Here is a 21988-nt window from a genome sequence, read left to right on the forward strand (position 1 = left end):
TGATTTTCCGAGATCACACTAAGGTGCAGGGAAAAGAGCATACGCATGAGAAAAATCCTTTCTTTCTGTTTCTGATTTGCCCAGATCGCACAGAGTCGCAGGGCAAAGAGCATACGCAGAAATGAAAGGTATAGATCCGGAAAAAAAAAGGCTAAATAAACCGAAACCGAAATAAGCAGAGAGAAAATGACAGTAAACTGCAAAAAAAACACTGTATACCTCCCGATCTGAAAAATGACGCAGCTAGGGCTACCGGAAACCTTTTCGCGTGAAACGAAAGGGGTTCCTCACTGAAACAGATGCTCCGAACGCAACAGAGCAGTCCTCTCGTCCCGAAAGCAGTCAGAAACAGCAGATCTAGGAAACGACAGCCGCATGCAGTTCTACCGGCTTCAGATTTGGATCACCAACGGACGCGGCCCTCAAATAGCTCTGATACCATGTAGAAATTTACAGGGTAAGTTCCTCAGAAAGAATACCAAGAGGACACCGCTCACAACCAGATCTCAAATCAATACACCAGTATTTTTGACGTGGTTAAAACCCTCAGAGTGCAAGGAGGGAAACAGTCCACGGCCTGTCCCAACGTGGGTACAGACAATTTATTAATCAAAGAATGAAAATTTACATAAGCTTCTCTCATGCACGGATTACCCGAACAATGACCCTCCATGCGCTTTAAATAGAACTCATGGACCAATCGGGTGTCAAGCCACGGATCAAGTGTCGGTAATACCGAGGTGAGAGTGAACCGTCGGATCACTACATATCGTGACCGTCGGATTGTAAGTTACAAAATGTACAACGGTAAAGAAACACACTTTACCTAACTCTAACCTAACTCTATACTAGACCAAGTTGAACTTAACTATATCCTATGTGTCGGAATATCCTAACAATTTCTTCCCGTCCTCATCTGCCATCGGATCCTCTTGCTCTGCATCCACCACAGGCTCCTCCTATCCTGCGTCCACCACAAGCTCCTCCTGTTCTGCGTCCACTACTGGAACAAAGTCTCCCTCTCCGTAGGTGTTCTCCAACCTACGCCTAGTGTCTCTATATCTCCTACCTCTATAACAGATGTAGGGCTTTTCCTCCAGTGTCATAGATTGTTATCTCCACAAGCTGAGCTAGATCTATGCTCTGATACCACTGTAATATCCCATTTCCGGGATATCCCTCAAACCCAAGCAAACTCCAACCAAACACGTCCAAATGATATAGTGATCAGGAAACTCAAAGTGATAAAAATAACAGTGGTACAACATATAATAATGTGAACATGAAATATAAGCAGATACTCAAGAAATGCAGAGAGAAATGCTAAGCCATTTTATTATACTGAATAATGGAATGAGTATAGGAGGTGATCAGAAATATGGCACCTCGACTTGCACAAGGCAAGTGAAGAAATACACTCAGAATAGCAAAGGAATGGCCTCTCTTTGAACTGCGTCCAAGCTGCTAGAGAACTACCATGCTACTGCTACTGCTGGAAATCAAATGAGGATTTGGGGTTGTTCCCCTCCTCAGAAAATGCTGAAACTCTGGAATCAGACTCTACTCAAGAAACCCAGAAAAACCCAGAAAGCTTTTCTGAAATAGCCGACCCCCGAAAATCACCCCCTTGAGGATCTACGTTGTCCCTCAAGGCTCTGCACTGCCATTGAATAGAATCCACCAAAACTCAGCCCAAGACTCTGCCAAAATCCTCCAATATGCAAGAGTTGATCCCTTGCTCAATCTCCTAGCTCTAATCCTCCTCAAAACCCCAATCCGGAACTCCCACCAAAAGAACTGCGTCCCTCTCTCTCAAGACTGTGCAGTCCTCAAATGCTCAGCTCCTCCACAATGCCAAAGATCAATCCTACTGCAAAAGACTGCTGGAAACTACCTTGCCCGAGTAGGAACTCGAAGTCCCCCGGGGCTAAGTGTGTGATCTCCTAACGGAGACACTCAATGCACTAAACAGTGCTGCAGACAGGCTAAACAGCGAGCGTGCTCCAAGTCAAAATGACTAGCTCAAATGCACATAATCAAATGACAAAATGAGGAGGCTCCTCTCTCCTTTATAGCGTTGGCCTCTCTCAATCCCAAGGCCTACCTCCTCCAACGTAGTCCCTCTCTTGCCACGTGTTCTTGTCCATCTGCACAGTCCCTCCAAGTGTCTGTGCGGGCCCCATCTCTGCGTGGTCCTTTGGCCCCCTTGGCTCCCCTTTAAGTCACAACATTGTGCTACTAGGGAGTGACTTTATTCTAAAGGTGAGTTATGTCTCCTTTTTCCTCACCTTTTTATTTATAAATAACTATAGAAGGCAAAATTGAATATTCCAATTAGCCATGGCTAATTAGGAATATTACAAAGCCATTGGGCAATGGAGTCACAGGTTGAGTTCAATCAAAACAGGTCCTATAGGGCAGGATAGGCACCTTTGCTGGATTCTTAAGGTTGAGGTGTGATTTAGAAGAAAAGATGAGGGAATCAAATTATACCACAGAAGTTAAGAAATTTGATATTAACCATCAAGTAGAAAACATTGAGATTATTACTAAGTTGGAAGCAGAGTGTACTTTGCAACAAATTATGTTCTTTTACTTCTTAGGATAATCAAGAAATGATCAATAACATATGAAAACATTGAGACCAAGAAGACAAGGACAAAGATACACATCACCAACACAAGTGACAAGAGAATCCTGCAATGGCTACAACTGTATTACTGAAATAGGATTACAAGAAGCTCAGGTAGCTGCTTGTTGAATTTTCTAAGTCTATCCATTAGAAAATTAATCTGTATTCTGCTAGTTTATTTCTTCTACTTGTTTAAATTCAAACAAGTTATTTAAAACATTTAAATACCGAAATAAACACAATACAGTCACAACATCTACAGATCAGCCGCTGAAAGAAAACACACACACAAGTGACACCATTATTTTTGGACAAATGTCCCCGGAAAAACCCAATGCGAAAAAACCGGTGCAGATATTTTGAGGGTTTATTATTATGCAGTATTTCCTTGAGTACAACTAGGTGCCTAATCGGCTCACCCGACAGAGAAAAAATACACGGCAGCAATACCCCTATATTCGGAAATAGGTATTCAGAAAACGTGTCCCAGGAAACCCTCTTTGGCACAACTAAAGCTCAGTGCTGACCCTTCTAGCCTCTGCATCAGCGCCAAGACCCTCTGCGTCAGCCCTCTGAGGCACTGCGCAGCCTCTAGGACCCTCTACGTCACTCCAGCGACCTCTGGGACCCTCTACGTCACTTTAGCAGCCTCTGCGTGGATCAACATTTTTAAAACCAGAACCGATGACCGGACTGGTCCACCTAATGAACCAGTTTACCGATCGGAACCAGTCTAACCGGGACTGGTTTGGTCTAAACGAACCGGTTTTAGAAAAATACATTAAATAATTAATTTTTAATGAAACAAAACTATTTTTAAGATTTAAAACAATGATTCCAAGCCAATAGAGACAAAATATGCAAAGTTTTCTCATTTATCTACCATGTAAAGGTGAATATATCGGAATGGCACCGAGTGCAATACATATCATCGACAAAATAGCAAAATACATAAGTAATGAGGCTCTAAATGGCCTATAAAGTCCAAAAACAATGCTGCAAGCTATGAGGACATTGGCCTACTACAAGTCTACAGTGTACACATGATCAATCATCAAGTTCATCGCCACTACTAACCACAAGATCATCATCAAGAGCTACATAGACATCATCTGGTTCAGAGTTTGAGGATGCCTCAGCCTGATCTGCAACCTCAGTAGCAATGCCACCAATAACAATAGAATTGGACCTGATGGAAGCACGAGTTTGTCGACCTGCACGACTAGTGCCTTCCATTGGTTCTTTGCCTTTTCTTGATGCCGTTACTGATCCTGGTTCCGACGCCGCCATAAAATCAGCTTCATCCCCCGCTAAAGCCATGTCAATATCAAAATCAGTCTCAAACACAGGATCTTCAGTCTCCTCCACCCATTTTGATGTTGGATCAATATTGTCCAACACAATGGGATCTAAATCAAGTGCCTTGTTCATCATTTGGTTCCTCCTCATTCGAATGTTGTATTGCACGAAAATAAGATCATTTATGTTCCTTAAAGGCTTGGAGAGGGTGTTTTTGGAGGGAAAGCGCCCTTAATTTCCCTCTAAAACCCCTAAACTACCTTGGAAAAGCCGTAATGTGGGTGCTCGATAGGCATGGCAAGTAACCGGCCGGTTTAAGACCGGTTAGGACGGTCAGGTGTTGAAATTCGGTACCGGAAGACAGGGGGTTCCCTAAGGCTTTGATCTTTGACCTAGGGAAAAGTGTCCAAAAGAATTTAATTTTTCTCCTAAAGTGACTTTATAATTTTTTATAAAGTCAAATCTAATTTAAAAGTGACTTTAAGTGATAAAGTTACTAAAGTCTAATTTTAAAGTGACTTTAATAAAGTCAATGTAAAATTAGAAAAGAAAAGTGACTTTGGAAATAAATGACTAAGTGGGTCTTTATTAAAGTGGAGTGAATTAAAAAATAGAAAGTGAGATTTAAATGAGCATTTAATCTCAGCCCTAGATCTCAATCTATTTCAGCCATTGGATTTAGGGATCACCCAAAAGTCACTTAGGGTTAGATTAAAGGAGGAAAAGGTCATTCATTCTTTCATGAGCAGATTGGGAGAAGGAGAGCAAGAGAGCAAGGGAGATTTCTGGACAGGGAGGAGAAGGAGGCAGCAGCTTGGCACACATTCCAAGGCAGCATTCCAGCAAGTCCATACAGCTGAGTTAGCATACAGTGAAAGGCAGATTTTTGGGCACGATTTTCAAGGAGGCCGTACAGCAGATTTTCAAGGAGTCCATACAGCAGTTTTTGGCACAGAAATCGAGGAAACCGTACAACAGAATTTCTGGCAGTTTGCACACTTTTCTAGGCAGGCCATACAATAGAATTTAAGGCTGAAAATTGGCACAGAAATCGAGGAGGCCATACAGCATTTATTGCTATTCAGATTTTGCTGTTTGCATGTTTTTCCAGTTGGCTGTGAGGCACGGAAAACGAGATAAGTTGTAAAATTTGCTTGCTGATTTTTTGCTGAATATTTCTCACTGTAAAAAGGCATTTTCCAGAAATAAAAAAGAGCTCTCGAACTGGTTTTCCCCAAGAGTTGTAGGGGGTTTTTCCAAGGTCACCTTGACCAAAAATTGTTGTGTTTAAATGAGTTAAATGGCTGTTTGTATGTGCTGATTTTTATATTTCTGCATTTTCCAGCATTCTGTAAAATTTCCAAAATTTGTGTTTTCAGCAAAATTTATTTTCCAGTTTTTGAATATATGGATATGGGAAAGGGCATTTAACTATTTTGGAGAAATAAGGTGACACTGAAAACCGGGGTGGGAAATCAGAAATTTTTACATGGTATCAGAGCTTGAGTGCTGAAGTGCACTTTGAGACAGCAAGGAGGAAAATTACAGCCTGCTGATTTTTCACTCAGAAAATTCCAGCAAGCTGATTTTTCACAAACAGCAGTTTTATCTTTACTACAGCAGTGTTATTTTTCAGTTTTAGGACAGCAGGATGTCATTGGGATTGAGGGTGGAGGATAGGTTGGATGGGCATTCCAATTACAGCGTTTGGAAGGAGAGAATGCAGAGCATCTTTGAGGAGGCAAAAGTCTGGGACATCATGGTGCATACCACACAGAACCCTGTTGTTGTGCCTACTGATGCTACTCAGTTGGCTGAGTATAATAAAAAGAACAACAAGGGTAAGAGACTGATTCTAGATGGAGTCAAAGACCATTGCATTCCTCATGTGAGAGGAAAGAGAAATGCCCATGAGATGTGGACAGCATTGTCCAATCTCTACCAAAGTACCAATGAGAACCAGAAAATGGTCCTGAAGGAAAAGCTGAAGACCATTAAGATGGGTAATGATAGTGCAGCTGGATATCTCACAAAGATTACTAATGTGAGAGATGAGTTGGCAGCAGTTGGAGAGGTCATTCCACCCACTGAGTTGGTGCGGATTGCAGTGAATGGCCTCCCCCGCTCATGGATGAACTTTGCTGATGGGGTTTGTGCACGTGAGACCCTTCCCACATGGGAGAGGTTTTGGGATGATTACATTCAGACAAAGATCAAGAAAGGTCAGCTTGGTGCAGCCAAACCAGTTGAGCAGGATGAGGATGTAGCACTGTTGGCATGAGGCAAGAAAGGTAAAGGGAAGAAGCAAGCTTCCACAAGCAATGGTGGGGGCAAAGGCAAAGGCAAAGGTAAACAGGATAACACACAAAAGGACTATTCCAAGGTGAAGTGTTGGAATTGTCAAAAGAAGGGACACTATGCAGTTGTGTGTCCGAAGAAGAAGAAGAAGAAGGGGAAGAACCAGAGCATGGCAGCTTCAGCAGAGGTTGAGCACTTTGTAGATCGTTTTGACCGGGAGTTTGCGTTCACTGCGTGTAAGTCCTCTAGTGCAGGATCACCTGCCACACAGGTTCAGAGGGAGCATGATTTTCCCTTGATTAGCAAAGCATCTTCGGGTATCTGGTATGTGGACAGTGGGGCTTCACGTCACATGACAGGTGTCCGTGAGTACTTCTCAGAGCTTTCAGAGAGTGGCACTGATATAGAGGTAGTACTCGGTGATGACAGAGTTGTTAGAGCAGTCGGGTTGGGGACACTGACATTTCAGAGGGAGTCCAAACCTCCCTCGAAGGTGTCAGATGTTCTTTATGTGCCAGGGATGAGGAAGAACCTCATATCCGTCTCCGCTTTGGAGGACAGAGGATATGAGGTACTGTTCAGGGGAGGATAGGTGTTGATGTATCCCAGGGGCACTCCAGCTGATTCAGCTAGAGTGATAGGTGTACGCCATGCAAAGGTGTACAAGTTTGCATTCCAGCCCCTTTTGGCATTGAGCAGTAGTATGGACAGTAGAGCTAGCAGTTCTGAGCTGTGTGAGATTTGACACCGTAGGATGGGGCATATGTATCATGGAGCCTTGAGGACCTTGCGGGAGATCACTACACGTATGCCAGATTTCAATATTGATCACTTTGATACTTGCAGAGGTTGTGCGATGGGCAAGTTTGCCAAATCCCCTTTTCCCAGCAGTGGCAGTAGAGCGACTGGGATTCTTGATTTGATTCATTCCGATGTGAGCAGTCAGATGTCTCATGTTTCCTTGAGTGGATATGAGTACTATGTTTTATTCATTGATGATCACTCCAGGAGGACCTGGATTTATTTCTTGAAGACCAAGAGTGAGGTCTTCAAGCGGTTTCAAGAGTTTAGAGCTCTTGTGGAGACATAGACAGGTCGGAAGATCAAGTCCCTGAGGTCAGACAATGGGGGAGAGTACACCCTTGGAGAGTTTGTTGACTATTGTGCGGAGGCAGGCATTAGGAGGGAGTTCAATGTTCCTTACAACCCCCAGCAGAACGAGGTTGCAAAGAGGAAGAACAGATCCATCGTAGGGGCTACCAAAGCCATGTTACATGATCAGGGGTTGCCATTGCTCTTGTGGGCAGAGGCCTGCAAAACAGCTGTTTATTTGCAGAACAGGAGTCTGCATCATACCTTAGGGAACATGACTCCGGAGGAGGCTTTTTCTGGGAAGAAGCCTGATATTGGTCATCTTCGTATCTTTGGGTGTATTACATACTCCTACATACCCAAGGAGAAGAGGACCAAACTAGAGCCCACCACAGAGAAGGGTATCTTTGTGGGCTACAGTGAGACCTCAAAGGCCTTTCGGATTTAAATTCCTGCACAGAGGAAAGTTGTTGTCAGGCGGGATGTGAAGTTCGAGGAGGACAGGGCCTTTAGGAGGTCACGGGAGTTAGAGTATCTGGATCAGCCAGACCCTCAGCAGCAGATGAGTCAGTCGCAGGGATCCAATGGGCAAGGATCAGGAGGATTCGGAGGTACATCTATGAGGATGTCAGGTCCGTCAGTGAGCAATGGCTCGCCGAGCCAGAGGGGTGGTGCTCTGGGCAGCATGCAGAGAAGTTCACAGAGCAATTCACTAGGGAGTCCACTGATGGACAGTTCACACGGTACCTCAGCTTCTTCAGGTTCAGGTGCAGGCGGGAGGACAACAGACAGACAGTCAGGAGTTCAGGCTCCTGATGATGATGGGGAGGAGGAGTTTCATTCTCCTACGTGAGAAATGCACTCAGGGAAGAGGAAGCCCAAGGGGCTTCAGGACACCTTGAGAGATGCCACATCTGTTGCTGAGCCTAAGAGGCCGGTCAGAGAGAGTAGACCACCTGAGAGGTTTTGTAGCTATATGGCAATGACTACCAGCATCCTTGACTCTGAGCCTTCTAGCTATGAGGAGGCAGCTAGCCAGCGGGTCTGGAGAGAGGCCATGCAGGAGGAGTATTCTTCTATCATGAAGAATGATGTTTGGGAGGTGGTGCCGAGGCCTGAGGGCAAATCCGTGGTTACTTCCAGATGGCTTTACAAGGTAAATCATGCTGCAGATGGCAGCATTGAGAAATTCAAAGCGAGGTTTGTGGCTAGAGGGTTCTCCCAGGTAGAGGGAGTTGATTATGAGGAGACCTTCGCTCCCGTGGCTCGATATACTTCGATCCGCTCCATTATATCGATAGCAGTAGAGATGGGTTGGAAGATCCACTAGATGAAGTGAAGACTATATTTCTCAATGGCTTCATATAGGAGGAGGTGTACATTGAGCAGTCACAGGGCTTTGAGGTGCATGGGAAGGAGTCCCATGTGTGCAGACTAAAGAAGGCCCTTTATGGCCTGAAGCAAGCTCCCAGAGCTTGGTACTCCAGGATAGATACATACTTGCAGGGGTTGGGTTTCACAAAGAGTGAGGCAGATCCGAACCTTTACTTTATTGTCATAGGTGAGGAGCCTCTCATCCTGGTGCTGTATGTGGATGACTTGGTCATTACAAGTGCTGAGAGACTCATAGAGCACTGCAAGAGAGATCTTGCGACGGAGTTTGAGATGAAGGACATCGGCTTGATGCATTACTTTTTGGGTTTGGAGGTGTGGCAGGAGGAGGGGCATTTCTTCCTGGGGCAGGGGAAGTATATTGTGGACATCCTTGGCAGATTTCACATGGAGGATTGTAAACCCATGTCAACACCGATGATCACCAACTGGAAGGAGCTTCATGCTTCGGATTCTGAGTTGGTGGATCCCACATTGTACAGGCAGCTGATTGGTTCCTTAATGTATTTGGTCGACATTAGACTAGATATTTGTTTTGCAGTAAACACGATGAGTCAGTTTATGTGTGAGCCTAGGAAGGTTCACTGGGTGGCTGCAAAACACATTTTGCGGTACTTGCAGGGGACAATGGATTATGGTTTGGACTATAGGCAGGGGGATGGAGTGAGATTGGCAGGTTATACTGATTCTGATTGGGCAGGTTGTGCTTCTGATATGAAGAGCACTTCAGGGTGCTGTTTTGGGTTGGGTTCGGTAGTAGTGTCATGGTTCAACCAGAAGCAGCAATCAGTAGCATTGAGTTCAACGGAAGCAGAGTATATAGCAGCTAGTCTAGCTAGTTGTGAGGCCATCTGGCTTCGCAAGATGTTGTTTGGCTTATTTGGTCAGCCGTTGAGACCTTCAGTGATTTATTGTGATAATCAGAGTTGCATTAAACTCACGGAGAATCCAGTATTTCATGACAGGTCAAACCATATCGGGATCAAATATCATTTCATCAGAGACTGTGTTCAGAAGGGCGCTGTGAAGCTTGAGTATATTCCCACTGATGAGCAGGTTGCAGATATTCTTATCAAAGCCTTACCACGGGGCAAGCATGACTACTTCAGAGACAAGATGGGTGTAGTGAGGAACACCTTCCTCGGTAAGAGGAGTGTTGAAATTTGGTACCGGAGGACAGGTGGTTCCCTAAGGCTTTGATCTTTGGCCTAGGGAAAAGTGTCCAAAAGAATTTAATTTTTCTCCTAAAGTGACTTTATAATTTTTTATAAAGTCAAATCTAATTTAAAAGTGACCTTAAGTGATAAAGTTACTAAAGTCTAATTTTAAAGTGACTTTAATAAAGTCAATGTAAAATTAAAAAGGAAAAGTGACTTTGGAAATAAATGACTAAGTGGGTTTTGATTAAAGTGGGGTGAATTAAAAAATAGAAAGTGAGATTTAAATGAGCATTTAATCTCAGCCCTAGATCTCAATCTATTTCAGCCATTGGATTTAGGAATCACCTAAAAGTCACTTAGGGATAGATTAAAGGAGGAAAACGAAGAAAAGGTCATTCATTCTTTCATGAGCAGATTGGGAGGAGGAGAGCAAGAGAACAAGGGAGATTTCTGGACAGGGAGGAGAAGGAGGCAGCAACTTGGCACAGATTCCAAGGCAGCATTCCAGCAAGTCCGTACAGCTGAGTTAGCATATAAAGGCAGTTTTTGGGCACGATTTTCAAAGAGGTCGTACAGCAGTTTGCACAGAAATCGAGGAGCAGAAATCTAAGTTTGCTGGCATGATTTTCAAGGAGAGCAGATTTTCAAGGAGTCCGTACAGCAGTTTTCAGCACATAAATCGAGGAAATCGTACAGCAGAATTTCTGGCAGCTTGCACGCTTTTCTAGGCAGGTCATACAGCAAAATTTAAGGCTGAAAATTGGCACAGAAATCGAGGAGGCCATACAACATTTATTGTTGTTCAGATTTTGCTGTTTGCAAGTTTTTCCAGTTGGCTGTGAGGCACGGAAAACGAGATAAGTTGTAAAATTTGCTTGCTGATTTTTTGCTGAATATTTCTCACTGTAAAAAGGCATTTTCCAGAAATAAGAAAGAGTTCTCGAACTAGTTTTCCCCAAGAGTTGTAGGGGGTTTTTCCAGGGTCACCTTGACCAAAAATTACTGTGTTTAGATGAGTTAAATGGCTGTTTGTATGTGTTGATTTTTATATTTCTGCATTTTCCAGCATTCTATAAAATTTCCAAAATGTGTTTTCAGCAAAATTTATTTTCCAGTTGTTGAATGTATGGATATGGGAAAGGGCATTTAACTATTTTGGAGAAATAAGGTGAAACTGAAAAACTGGGGTGGGAAATCAGAAATTTTTACATTAGGGCCAAATTCTCACCATAGCGCCTCCTTAACCGAGTTTTTTAGTCAGTTCCAACCGGTGGCCCTGTTGATCGACAAGTTAGACCGGTAACTTGTTAGCTAGGCCGGTTTTAAAAACTATGTCGTGGATGACGCAATCCCTCTGGCCTCTGCATTGTCTCTACTAGGCTCTACGTGGCTTGAATTGGCTGCTACTCTCACTCTCCCTGCTTCTGCGCTACTCTCAGTACTGTCTCTGCCTCTTTGTCCAATACTCACTGCCCCTCGCTGTTGATTACTGATTCACTTTTGCTTAGCAACCCCGCTCTAGCAAAATGAATGATTGATCACTCTGGTGTGTTCTCCAACTAACCCTCAAGCCTCTTCTTACACTTTTCTCGTTGTTCCTTCAACAGCCGAGATTAAATCTCTAATTTGGCTTGATCCATGACATTTGGAACCTTCTAACCCAGTTTTATATTAATACCCATTAATATTTTATTTTTCTTAAGTTTAGACTTAGGAACTCCATTAAAAATATTAATTATTTTAATATCTCCCAAACTAGGTACAATATGTCCAAACCATTTCTAGGTCTTGGAGATCTCATGTGCTTTAGCCTCTTCACCAATTTTCATAGCTGAAGCACATCGGATGCTACCCCAAATCAACACTCCCTCTTAGCGAGGACTGTGTTCTAGTAATACTCCTCACTGAGCATTACTCTGATTATATGGCACTAGTACCTGTGCTGATGCTAGGCCTCCCTGCCCAACATCCTCTGCACTGTTGCATCTTGTACTGCTGCCCATGGCCTTGCCACTGCTACATCCGTACGACAACTCCCTCTTCATCTGTGTTGTTGCCGGTCCATACTCCCAACACTGCATCCCCCTCTCATCATGTTGCATCGTGCTACTACATACTACTACTGCACTGCAAATCAGTTACTGAGAAGTAAGTAATTGATCCAACCAACATCTGACATCCCTGTCAGGCTAGAAACACTCCTGATGTTGAAGCTCCCTCTGTCGCTAACAAATGCTCCCTCTACTGACCTCTGCGTTGCTGCAACACCTCCCTGCATCTCGCGTCGTTGCACACCTCTTTGTGCCATCATGCATTGTTGCAACACTCCCGTGCCTCTCGCACTGTTGTAGCCTGCTAGCCTTGCGTTGCCAGGGGACTCCTGCACTGTAGCACTCTCTGCCGCTTCATCCACATCTGTCTCTACTGACATCCGCCAGTCCTTCTACTCTCTCTTCGGGGATCCTGTAGCCAAGTATAATCCAAGAGTTTGGGTACCTCAAGGATCATGCCCCTCATCGCATGTAGTCCTCCTGACTACAGCTCGATGTCTCCCCACTTCTTCTCAAGTGGCACATGAGCACTCATGGCACAATTGTCATCCTCCTCGACTTCTCTACCTTCGAGTCAGAGGCCTCTCCCTTACTCTTCTTCCTCATACACTGGTTTGCATAATGACCCAGTTCCCCATAATGGAAGCACTTGACCTAGGAGAGGTCCTTCTTCTTCCTCTTCTCCTATTTTCCCGCAGATTCTAGCGCTACATCCTCTTCCTCTTCCTTCTTGATCCTGACCCCTTTGTTGCTACTCCCCATCTTGGTCAACCGTCTGATCTCTTCTTGACGAAGAGCTACTCACAGTTTTTCCAAATCTGGAAGACTCGCCCTGCCCAGTATGCTCTGGACAAATGTCTCCCACTCGCAGACTGCGTTAAGTGCGGTCCTCACCATCAACTCCTAATCCGGCGTAGCCCCTATGGAAGTCATTTGGTCACAGATCTCCTTCAACCGACCGAGGAAGACATCTATCTGCTCTTCCTTCTGTATCTAGTATGATCTTAGCTGATTCTCCAAGAGCTTCTTCCTCTGCACGGAAGTATGCTGGTACAATGTCTTCAAAGTGTCCCACATCTCCTTTGTCGTTTCCTTCTCAGTAATATGTTGAACCACATGATCCTTGACCCCATCAAGGATGATGCACTTTGCCTTAGCCATTGCCTCCTCATACCTTTCATTAGCTACCGAGTCCACTGGGATAGTCATTACTCTCAAGGAGAAGCCCTTGATACGATGTCTATCTAGAATGGACAATATCCTGGCCTTCCAGACCACAATGTTGGACGCTCTGTCCAGCCTATCCTGATCTCTCAACGCATTCACGGCCATCTCTCTGCTCTTCTCTATCGACTCCTCCGAGTCTCTCTACTTCCCACCAGGAAGTTCTTGGTTCCACTCCTGTTGAGTCTCTCTACTTCCCTCTGGAAGTTCTCAGTTTGACTCCTCCGAGTCTCTCTACTTCCCATCTGGAAGTTTTTTTCTAGACTCCCTCTGAGTCCCGATTTCCCCCCTAGAAATCCTTCTGCCAACCGTCAAGTTGCCCCTCTCCAATCGTCTGCGCAACTGCAACACTGATCCAAATTCCTTGGCTAGAAATCCGCCTCGGCAGCAACTTCTTCTACCTTGGTTTTCCCCTGTTAGGTATTGTTCCGACCACGATACCCCACCAGCTTCGCTCCCACAAACTGCCCACAGCTTCCTTCACCCTAGCAACTGAAGGATTGAGCCTCTTGGCTCTGCGCAATCCCCGGCACGGGCAAAACAGCTCCCTCAGCCAACTGCGTCAACCCTCCTAGCCTCTGCGTGGCTCTGCGGGAACCTGTTTCTACCCTCCTCAGCCTTTGCGCTAGCCTTTCTCAAGCCTAAATTGATGACGCAGTCCCTCTACGTCAAGCATTCCTATGTCGCTTCTACAAGGATGAGCTATTGTCACTCAGAACAGCTGATTTTGCTACAAATGCTCTGCTCACAATACGGTCACAACATCTACAGATCAACAGCTGAAAGAAAACAAACACACAAGTGACACCCTTATTCTTGGACAAATATCTAGGAAAAACCCAATGCAGGAAAACCGGTGTAGTTATTCTGAGGGTTTATTATTATGCAGTGTTTCCTTGAGTACAACTGGGTGCCTAACCGGCTCACCCGACAGAGAAAAAATACACGACAGCAATACCTCTATATTTGGAAATAGCTATTCAAAAAACCTGTCCCACGAAACCCATTCCGGCACAACTGAAGCTCAGCGCTAACCCTTAAAGGCCTCTGTATCAGCGTCCCGCTGACCTGCGTCAGCCCCAGGACCCTCTGCGTCAGCCCTCTGAGGCACTGTGTAGCCTCTGGGACCCTCTACGTCACTCCAGCAGCCTCTGCGTGGATGACATAGTCCCTCTAGCCTCTGCGTTGTCTCTGTTGGGCTCTGTGTGGCCTGAACTGGCTGCTGCTCTCGCTCTCCCTGCTTCTACGCTGGTCTCTCAGTACTGTCTCTGCCTCTTTGTCCAGTACTCACTGCCCCTCGCTGCTGATCACTAATTCACTTTTGCTTAGCAACCCCGCTCTAGCAAAATGTATCACTGATCACTCTGATGTGCAACTGACCCTCAAGCCTCTTCTTATACTTTTCTCGTTGGTCCTTCAACAGCCGAGATTAAATCTCTAATCAACGGCTAAGATTAAATTTGGCTTGATCCATGACTTTTGGAATGTTTTTACCCAATTTTATATTAATACCCATTAATATTTTATTTTTCCTAAGTTTAGACTTAGGAACTCCATTAAAAATATTAATTATTTTAATGTCTCCCAAACTGGGTACAATCTGTCCAAACCATTTCTGGGTCTTAGAGATCTCATGTGCTTTAGCCTCTCCACCAAATTTCATGGCTAAAGCACATCCGATGCTACCCCAAAGCAACACTGCTTTACATCAATGGATCTTCTCTCTTCACAGGTTCCAACCCTTGTTACTTCAAAGTTTGAAGTATTAATAGGTGAATACTTACAAAATATCTTGAGTAAAATAAAAGATCTAATAACTAATTACATCTGTTTCTTATCATTACATAAAATATGAATTCGAATTTATCACTAAGTGACCAAATTCCTCCTTTAGAAAGTCAAAAGACCAAGTTCAATGCATCTAGAAACTGATTTGCAGGAAACAGGGTTGCACTTAATAAACCTAAACTGACTTGAAACAACTTGATAGATGCCATTGAATGCTAACCCATCCTTCTAGTTCATCTTATCATCAATATTAATCTTTCAACTGCTTCTGATCTGACCTAATCTTCCCAAAATTCGAAATCTTGCCCAAAAATAGGCTGACTGTCATGTGAATTTTGCCTGTAAAACTGTAAAATTGGGTCTCCAAGTTACCTTCATAACTTTCAACCTATATGACCTGTGTGAAAAGTGAAAGAGGTTATTGTAGATGAATATATTTCTAAGATAAACCTCCTTCAGTTTGTCAAAATTCCCCTTCAGTTGTTCATAATCTGTTCTGCAAAAAGATGACTAAAACAGGGTTTTGCGCAGTCAGAAAAATAGGCTGAAATGATGAAAGCGGATCTCCCAGTGCCTGATACTTGTGTGAAAAGTGAGTTAGGGTTTATAGTTTAGCATCTTAGAAACAAAAACCTTCTCCAGTTTTCCAATATCATCCCTGGTTGGCCACAACACACTTTTCAAAAAGATGCCTTAAACAGCAAAAACTCTGAAATTTTACACAGTCAAAGTGCATTTGGGTGCCAAAATTTGGTGTTTTAAGGGGCCTGTTGATCTTTGTTGTAGATGAATGGATGCATTGCAGTATGGAACATGCTGATGAAGCTCTAAAACTCTTTCTCCAACTGATACTCTTTGTGAAAACCCCTCTTTGAACTTTGCGCAGTCAAAGGGCAGTCAAGGTCAAAATTGACTCAAAACATCTCTGAATCACAAAACACTGCTACAGCTGATGGTTTTTCTTCCTTGATTTCCTCATGACACAACTTGGATTCTCAAAACATCCAAAATATCATGCTACCTTATGCAAAAATTTATAAAATGACAAAATTTGACACATGGATGCAAAAAATTAACTAGCTACTACTTCAGCCAAAATGTCAAGGCTGCTCCTCCTCCCTCTGGTTCTTGCTTGTTTGGCCTCTCTCAGCTGCTTTCTGGTCCTTTGAAGCTTCTTCTTAAGTAGTCTTATTCTTGCTCTATGACTTAGATTTCTAGCATAGTAATGCCTTGCTAGGTTTCTCTGGAGGTTGATGTCTCTATTGGCTTTGTGCAGCAGCTCCTCTAAGTATTCATTTACCCTTTCCAGCAAGTACTCTTTGTCCTCTTCCATTTCAGCACTTACAGTGTCCTCTTGGGCAGGTTGAGCTGGAGAAGGAGGCATATCTTCAGTAGCTTGTTCTTTCCTAGTCATTGCCCGGGTTCTTGGTCTTCTAGGCTTTGTCTCAGGGACATCTGCCTCTTCAAGATCAATCACCTCTTTACCTTTGTCTTCAGCTGCAAGTGATGTTGATTTAGGCAGTGTTTCATGTTCCTTGTGTGTTTGTGCCGTATTGACTTGACGCTGCAAATCTCAGTTTTGCTTTTGGAGGAAAGCAATAGTGTAATGGGCTTTGCCAAGTCTTTCTTGAAACTCAACTATGAGGAGGTCCTTCTCATCCTTTTTGCTTGACTGTCCTTCTTCAAAATGACCTTTTTGCCCCTTTCCTCCAATCTCTTGTTCTTCAAACTGCTGTGTCAAAGTTCTTTCAGAAGAATTGATGTCATGCTTAGGAATGTCTTGTTCTGTCACCTGTTGGATGGTACCCTTTCTCCTAGATCTTCGGGGAATCTTGATTTTCTCAAAAGCAGCAACCTTCTTTGCCTTTTGGAGTTCTGTTGCCTTTCTCTTCTTAGCCTGTGCTCTTGTAGTAATCCTTTGCCCTGTAGGCTCTTCAGCTGATTCTTCTTTCTCTGGTGTGATTTGAGATGCCTCAGGTGTAGGATTTTGTTCTTGGATCTTTGACATTTCTGACTGGTTTACGAAATTGGATGCTGCTAGGAAATCCTCCCAAGTGGTGCCTCTCTTTTCCAATTCCTTCAAAACCAGTAGTTTAATGAGGGAAAAATGGAACAAGCTAGCATCTTGTTTTCCACCTCTAGTTTGCACTTTCTCTGCCATCTTAGCCAAACTCTTGAACAGATAAAAAGGCATATTTAGGCTCTTTTTCCTGGTGAAATGCATGAGCAGCCTAATATGGTACTGATAAACTCTGCTAAATCTACCCTCACATGTGAAGTATCTTTGTATTGCCTTCAAAAGTCTGTCAAATTTATTTAAGAGGAAGTACCTTGGGAAGTACTTTCCATAGTTGCTCCTATGCTGGGGTTTGAGAAAGGGCTTATATAGTGCAGGGTCTAGCTCCATATTCTTAAACCAGCAGTCTCCTATCAAAGGGATATCTGTAGCCAAAGAAATGGTTTCTTCTGAAACTTCAAATTCAATGTTTCCTATCTTTACCATGTTGCCTTTAAGATTATGGGCAAATTGTTCTGCAACCTGAGAATGAAAACCTTGAACCTGACACTTTTTACAAAATTGTACACATCCTACCTGTTCAAATGCTGCCCAAATGGTTGGGTCACTTGTCAATATCTCTGTGCTCCTAGGTTCCACTCTGATGGGTTTTGCTGTGATCCTTTTCTTTGCTTCTGATGTAGACATTTTGTTGATGAAGTGTATCACTGTTTTATGCTTAAGGATGATGACTTTGAATGAAGTTCAAGTGTAGAATGACCAAACTGCTAGGGAGTGGTAAACCTAACCAATGAACTAAGATGAAGGGTGAAAAATGATAATAGGGGTAGGGTCTTCATGAGTTATGCTTGAAACTAGTTGTTAAGATGATAATGACAGGGAATGTGAAGGTTTCTTGGTTAATAGCTGAGATCGAAGGGCAAAATTGGTTGTGTAGCAGGGTTTAGACAAGGTAAGATAAAATGAGATTTTCTTTCACCTAAACATGGAATCTAAGGGAAGCAATGGTCAAAAAGGGCATTTAGAAGGCATTTAGGTCATTTGAAATCAGCACAGGGCGATTCAACTCGGAAATCGGAGGGCAAATCGAAAAACTAAAAGACTTGTCTTTGCGCAGTCACCTTAAAAAAAATATTGCTTTTCATACATGGGGGGTGATTAAAGAAAAACTGGGACATGGGTTTTGTAGAGAGATACCTGTGTATGGTGAGGTGTTGAAGAAACCAACAAATTTTTTGCCAAGCTGAGGGGGAATGTTTGGACAGTCAGCCACAAAAAATTGCTCAAACTCTGCAATCGACATTCATTCTGTGCTAGGATGGCAATGCTTGCGTTCTCCTTGGGGAAATGAGAGATATGGAGTGAAATAGGGAAAGAAAATGAGGGGGAAAAGTATTATGAGGAGTGATTAATGAGCAATGATGAGGGGAAATTGAATGAATTGTTGGATGAGTGAAATGAGAGAGGAGATAGATCTTTGATGGGGGGTAGTACAGATGCTTAGGTCTTTTCAGTAGTTGTACCTTGAGATGACATCACTGATGATGACCAGCCAAGATATTTAGTATCCAAATGCCATAAACTACCTTTTCATGATGACTTTACTCACCCTTTTGAACCACATTTCAAATCACTTGCTGATGACCAAAAATTTAGGTAGATTACAAATTTGAGCTTTAAGGCTCATTTATTACTCCTAAACTTACAAACTTTTCAGAAAATATAACTATCTCTATAACTAATTTAACTGATTTTGAAAATCACAACTAAAGAGTGTGACTCACTGCTAATTTAATTGATTTTCAGGCCTAACTACGATTAAACAGAGAAATCAACCTAGTTTATTTCTAGTCTTGTTTTAAGTGGCATAAAAACAAGCTGCACACTCATTCTTCAGAAAATACTATGAAAGACTAGCTAACTGCTGTTTTTTTTTTTTGGTGGCACTTAGACTCGCTCACCTAGGGGCTAAATTTAATATATTCTCTTCTTCTTTTTTATGCCTTTTATTCATCATTTTTTCCTTTGTATAATTTTTTCTATCCCCTACAATATTTTTCTTTTATTTTAGGCATTTCTATTTTTTTTTATTTTTTATGGAAATAATTTCAAAACTGAATCATTATTTACATCAATCGAACCCCAAATAATCAGGTAAAACAATTACTCATCCTATAAAATTTATAGGGCCCTAACACTAAGATCACTAACACTTGTGCTTAAATGTGAGTTTCAAAGTTTCCAATTTTGCAATTGAAAGAATTCACCCACACAAGCATTTAATCAAGAATTGAATCTCATTGAATGGCTAATATTGCTTAAGGGCATTAGAAGCTAAATTGTTTCAAACATCCAATTGGTATCGTAGTAATCTAATTGCCCTCCCTTTGCTTTCTTGGCATTCAAAATCTAAGAGTTGAAGACTTCCTAATTTAATTGAACATCTCTTGAATAACTGAGTAATATTGGCATTATCTTTGAAGTCTTCCAATTGTCTTGATAATCTTATTGTGTTTCTTTGAGTAATAATCTTATTGTCTTTCTTTGAGTAATTATCACTGGCACTTTGTATTGTCTCATTGGCTAATTGTTCTAAGTGGATAAGTGCTTTAGTTTCTTTACTTGTTATCATTGTCATCATTTCTTGATTATATCTTTGTGGATGATAACTTTATCTTGAGCAATTGTATCGTGGATATGTCTTGTACCTTGTTGGCACTTGTTAAATTGGCACATACTCTTATGGTTGAGCTTGTCTCTTTTTCCATTGCTAAGTGCTGATTGTCATGATTTAAGGTGAATCACAACTAATGTACTTAAAACATTAACAATCTTGCCTTAAGAAACACTCCCATCTTGCATCTCATTTTAGCAACTAGCCTTGCATTAATAACTTACCTCCAAGCATAAGCTTGGTTGATAGAGAATAGGACCACCTTTCTCATCTAGCTTGAGGAGACTTGCACCTCTTTAGCGGTTAACACGGTGACCTTGTAGTTGTCAGAGCCACAATTTCTGCAGCGCTGGAGGCACCAGGTGGCTAGTACCTAAGGAAGGTATCGTTAATCAAGCCTTTGTTTGCTTCCCCTTGGCCTCTTTCTCACAACCTACTCTAGAGACTAGCTTCAAATAGTTAAGAGGAAGGATACACCTAGCATAGGCATCTAACTAAAAGCAATCAAGATTCTTGCAGCGCACCTAAGTCATAGGATTTGCATAGCATATAGGATAGTTAAGCATTCAAGCAGCGGTTGTTCATCCGGTCATTTGGTTCCCTATTTGGTTCCCTATTGATATAACGCAAGTAAGTTGACTCCATTTCATAAGTAATTTAATCCAATCTCTAAAAAGCTTGCTAAATCAACTAAGTGGCTAGGTCATTCAATCGTATCTCCCAAACTTGTTGGTTGCCAACTTGTCCTTCATTTCCATCATCCATGGGGATTACCCCCCATAGCCTGTTGTTGGGAGACAGCTAGAACGGAGAGGTCAGTGATCAAAGTGACAGCCCCCGACCTAAATTTTGAATGGAATATGAAATTCTATTTTCTCCATATGAAGTACGATGAGGTTGGAACAATTCAAACATGCTGAAACAATTTATGATAATGTTAAAAATTGAAGTAAAAGGATAAGAGCAAAATATAAAGAAAATTTGAACTTTTAAGATTACTATTAGAGAGCATCCATGGAGGGTCCAAGAAGCACCTAGGGAGCATCCTAGGAGAATGCTCCTTGGATCTAGGAGCATCCTTGGGAGCAACATGCTCCCAAATTGGCAAGGAGTGTGCCCAAAATGTCTAGAGCGTGCTCCCACTCGGAGCACAATTCCAAGGCTAGAAGCGAGTGGGGACATGGTTCCTACAACACTGCATTAAATAAAAATCTGAAATTGGATTTAGCATTTATCATTTTGATGTTTCATTGTTTTAAATCATAAATTCTCATTGTTCAAAATTTGTTTACGTAGGAAATCTAAAATTCAATTTGATTTCAATACTAAAAATTACATGTATGAGTCTTTGATGTCAAGATATATTAGTATCATGTTATGATCATTTGAGAACCCATTATGTTATTAATCATTTGAGATTTATTTCTTTGTTTTTAAACTTTTATTATAAAACTAAAATTTAAAATATATATTTATATAAAAAATAAGGTTAGGGTTCTGAATCACTGATTTATAATTCCAGGACAAGTAGCACACCCACACCAGATTATTCAACCAATTTCAATCACACCCACTGTTCATGTAACTTTGATGACATCATATGCATAAGCAAATAAGTGTTTAGTAAGTAAGAAAATAACGAAAGCAACAAATGTTGTCCAGGCGCAATCAACTTGGTCTTGATAAGATGAATCAAGTTATCTAAAAAAGGAACAAAAAGAACATCAAATTTCACTCATTTCAACTGAGATCACCTGCTCAAGAAAAATAACTGTTTGAAATGCCTTCCATTTTGGAGGTAGAATAGCATCCTGTGGCCAAAAAACAAGAAAGCATATTGCTCAAAGCCATCTACTAGAACCAAATGTACTCTAAAAATCAGTTTGTCCAAGTTCTTTCTACTTCATTATATCAAAGAAATAGAGATACTTAAAAACATCACTCGAAGAAAGCATTTCCTCCATAAGTAAGTATTGTTTGGGGGCTATTATAGAAAGTCAAGTGTATCAAAAAAATAGCCAGCAAGTAATATAAAAGTCTATGTTTAATTTATCGTCAAAATGTTTAGGCTTAGCAAAGAATGAACCCTACAATTCATCACTTGCTTTTTTTAAATCAAAACAAGTACCAGAACTTATTAGTTGATTTCTTTTCTAAATCAAAATCAAAAGAAAATCTAAATAAATCACCTTGTATCTACTTCTAAGCTCAGATGGTGAAAGCATATCCAGAAAACCCACATCATCGTGTCCACATGACTGCAACAAAAAACCATTTATTAGTTTTCCAAACCAAGAGTAATCTTTAGACATTGGCACTGAACTTCATTTATGTCAAAATTTGTTTGTGCAATTCATGATT

At 42.0% G+C, this 21988-nt stretch overlaps 1 protein-coding gene across 4 annotated transcripts in view; it reads right to left on the reverse strand.

The window, feature by feature from the left end:
* The window catches only part of LOC149197817 (phosphoesterase), a 418111-nt gene that overhangs the window by 320615 nt on the left and 75508 nt on the right, over positions 1-21988 (reverse strand). For 3 of the 4 annotated variants that reach the window (XM_089405981.1, XM_089405980.1, XM_089405983.1), the window contains exons 4-5: positions 21817-21885; positions 21382-21438 (exon numbers count right to left, since the gene is read on the reverse strand). In XM_089405981.1, the coding sequence (XP_089262107.1) occupies positions 21382-21438; positions 21817-21885 (126 nt within the window). The remainder of the gene's footprint in view (positions 1-21381; positions 21439-21816; positions 21886-21988) is intronic. The other variant, XM_089405982.1, reaches the window with a different exon arrangement.

This window comes from Pinus tabuliformis, chromosome 2_2, assembly GCF_031772625.1.
Source record: "Pinus tabuliformis cultivar Carrire ecotype Pingquan chromosome 2_2, CPIR1, whole genome shotgun sequence".
Taxonomy (NCBI): domain Eukaryota; kingdom Viridiplantae; phylum Streptophyta; class Pinopsida; order Pinales; family Pinaceae; genus Pinus; species Pinus tabuliformis.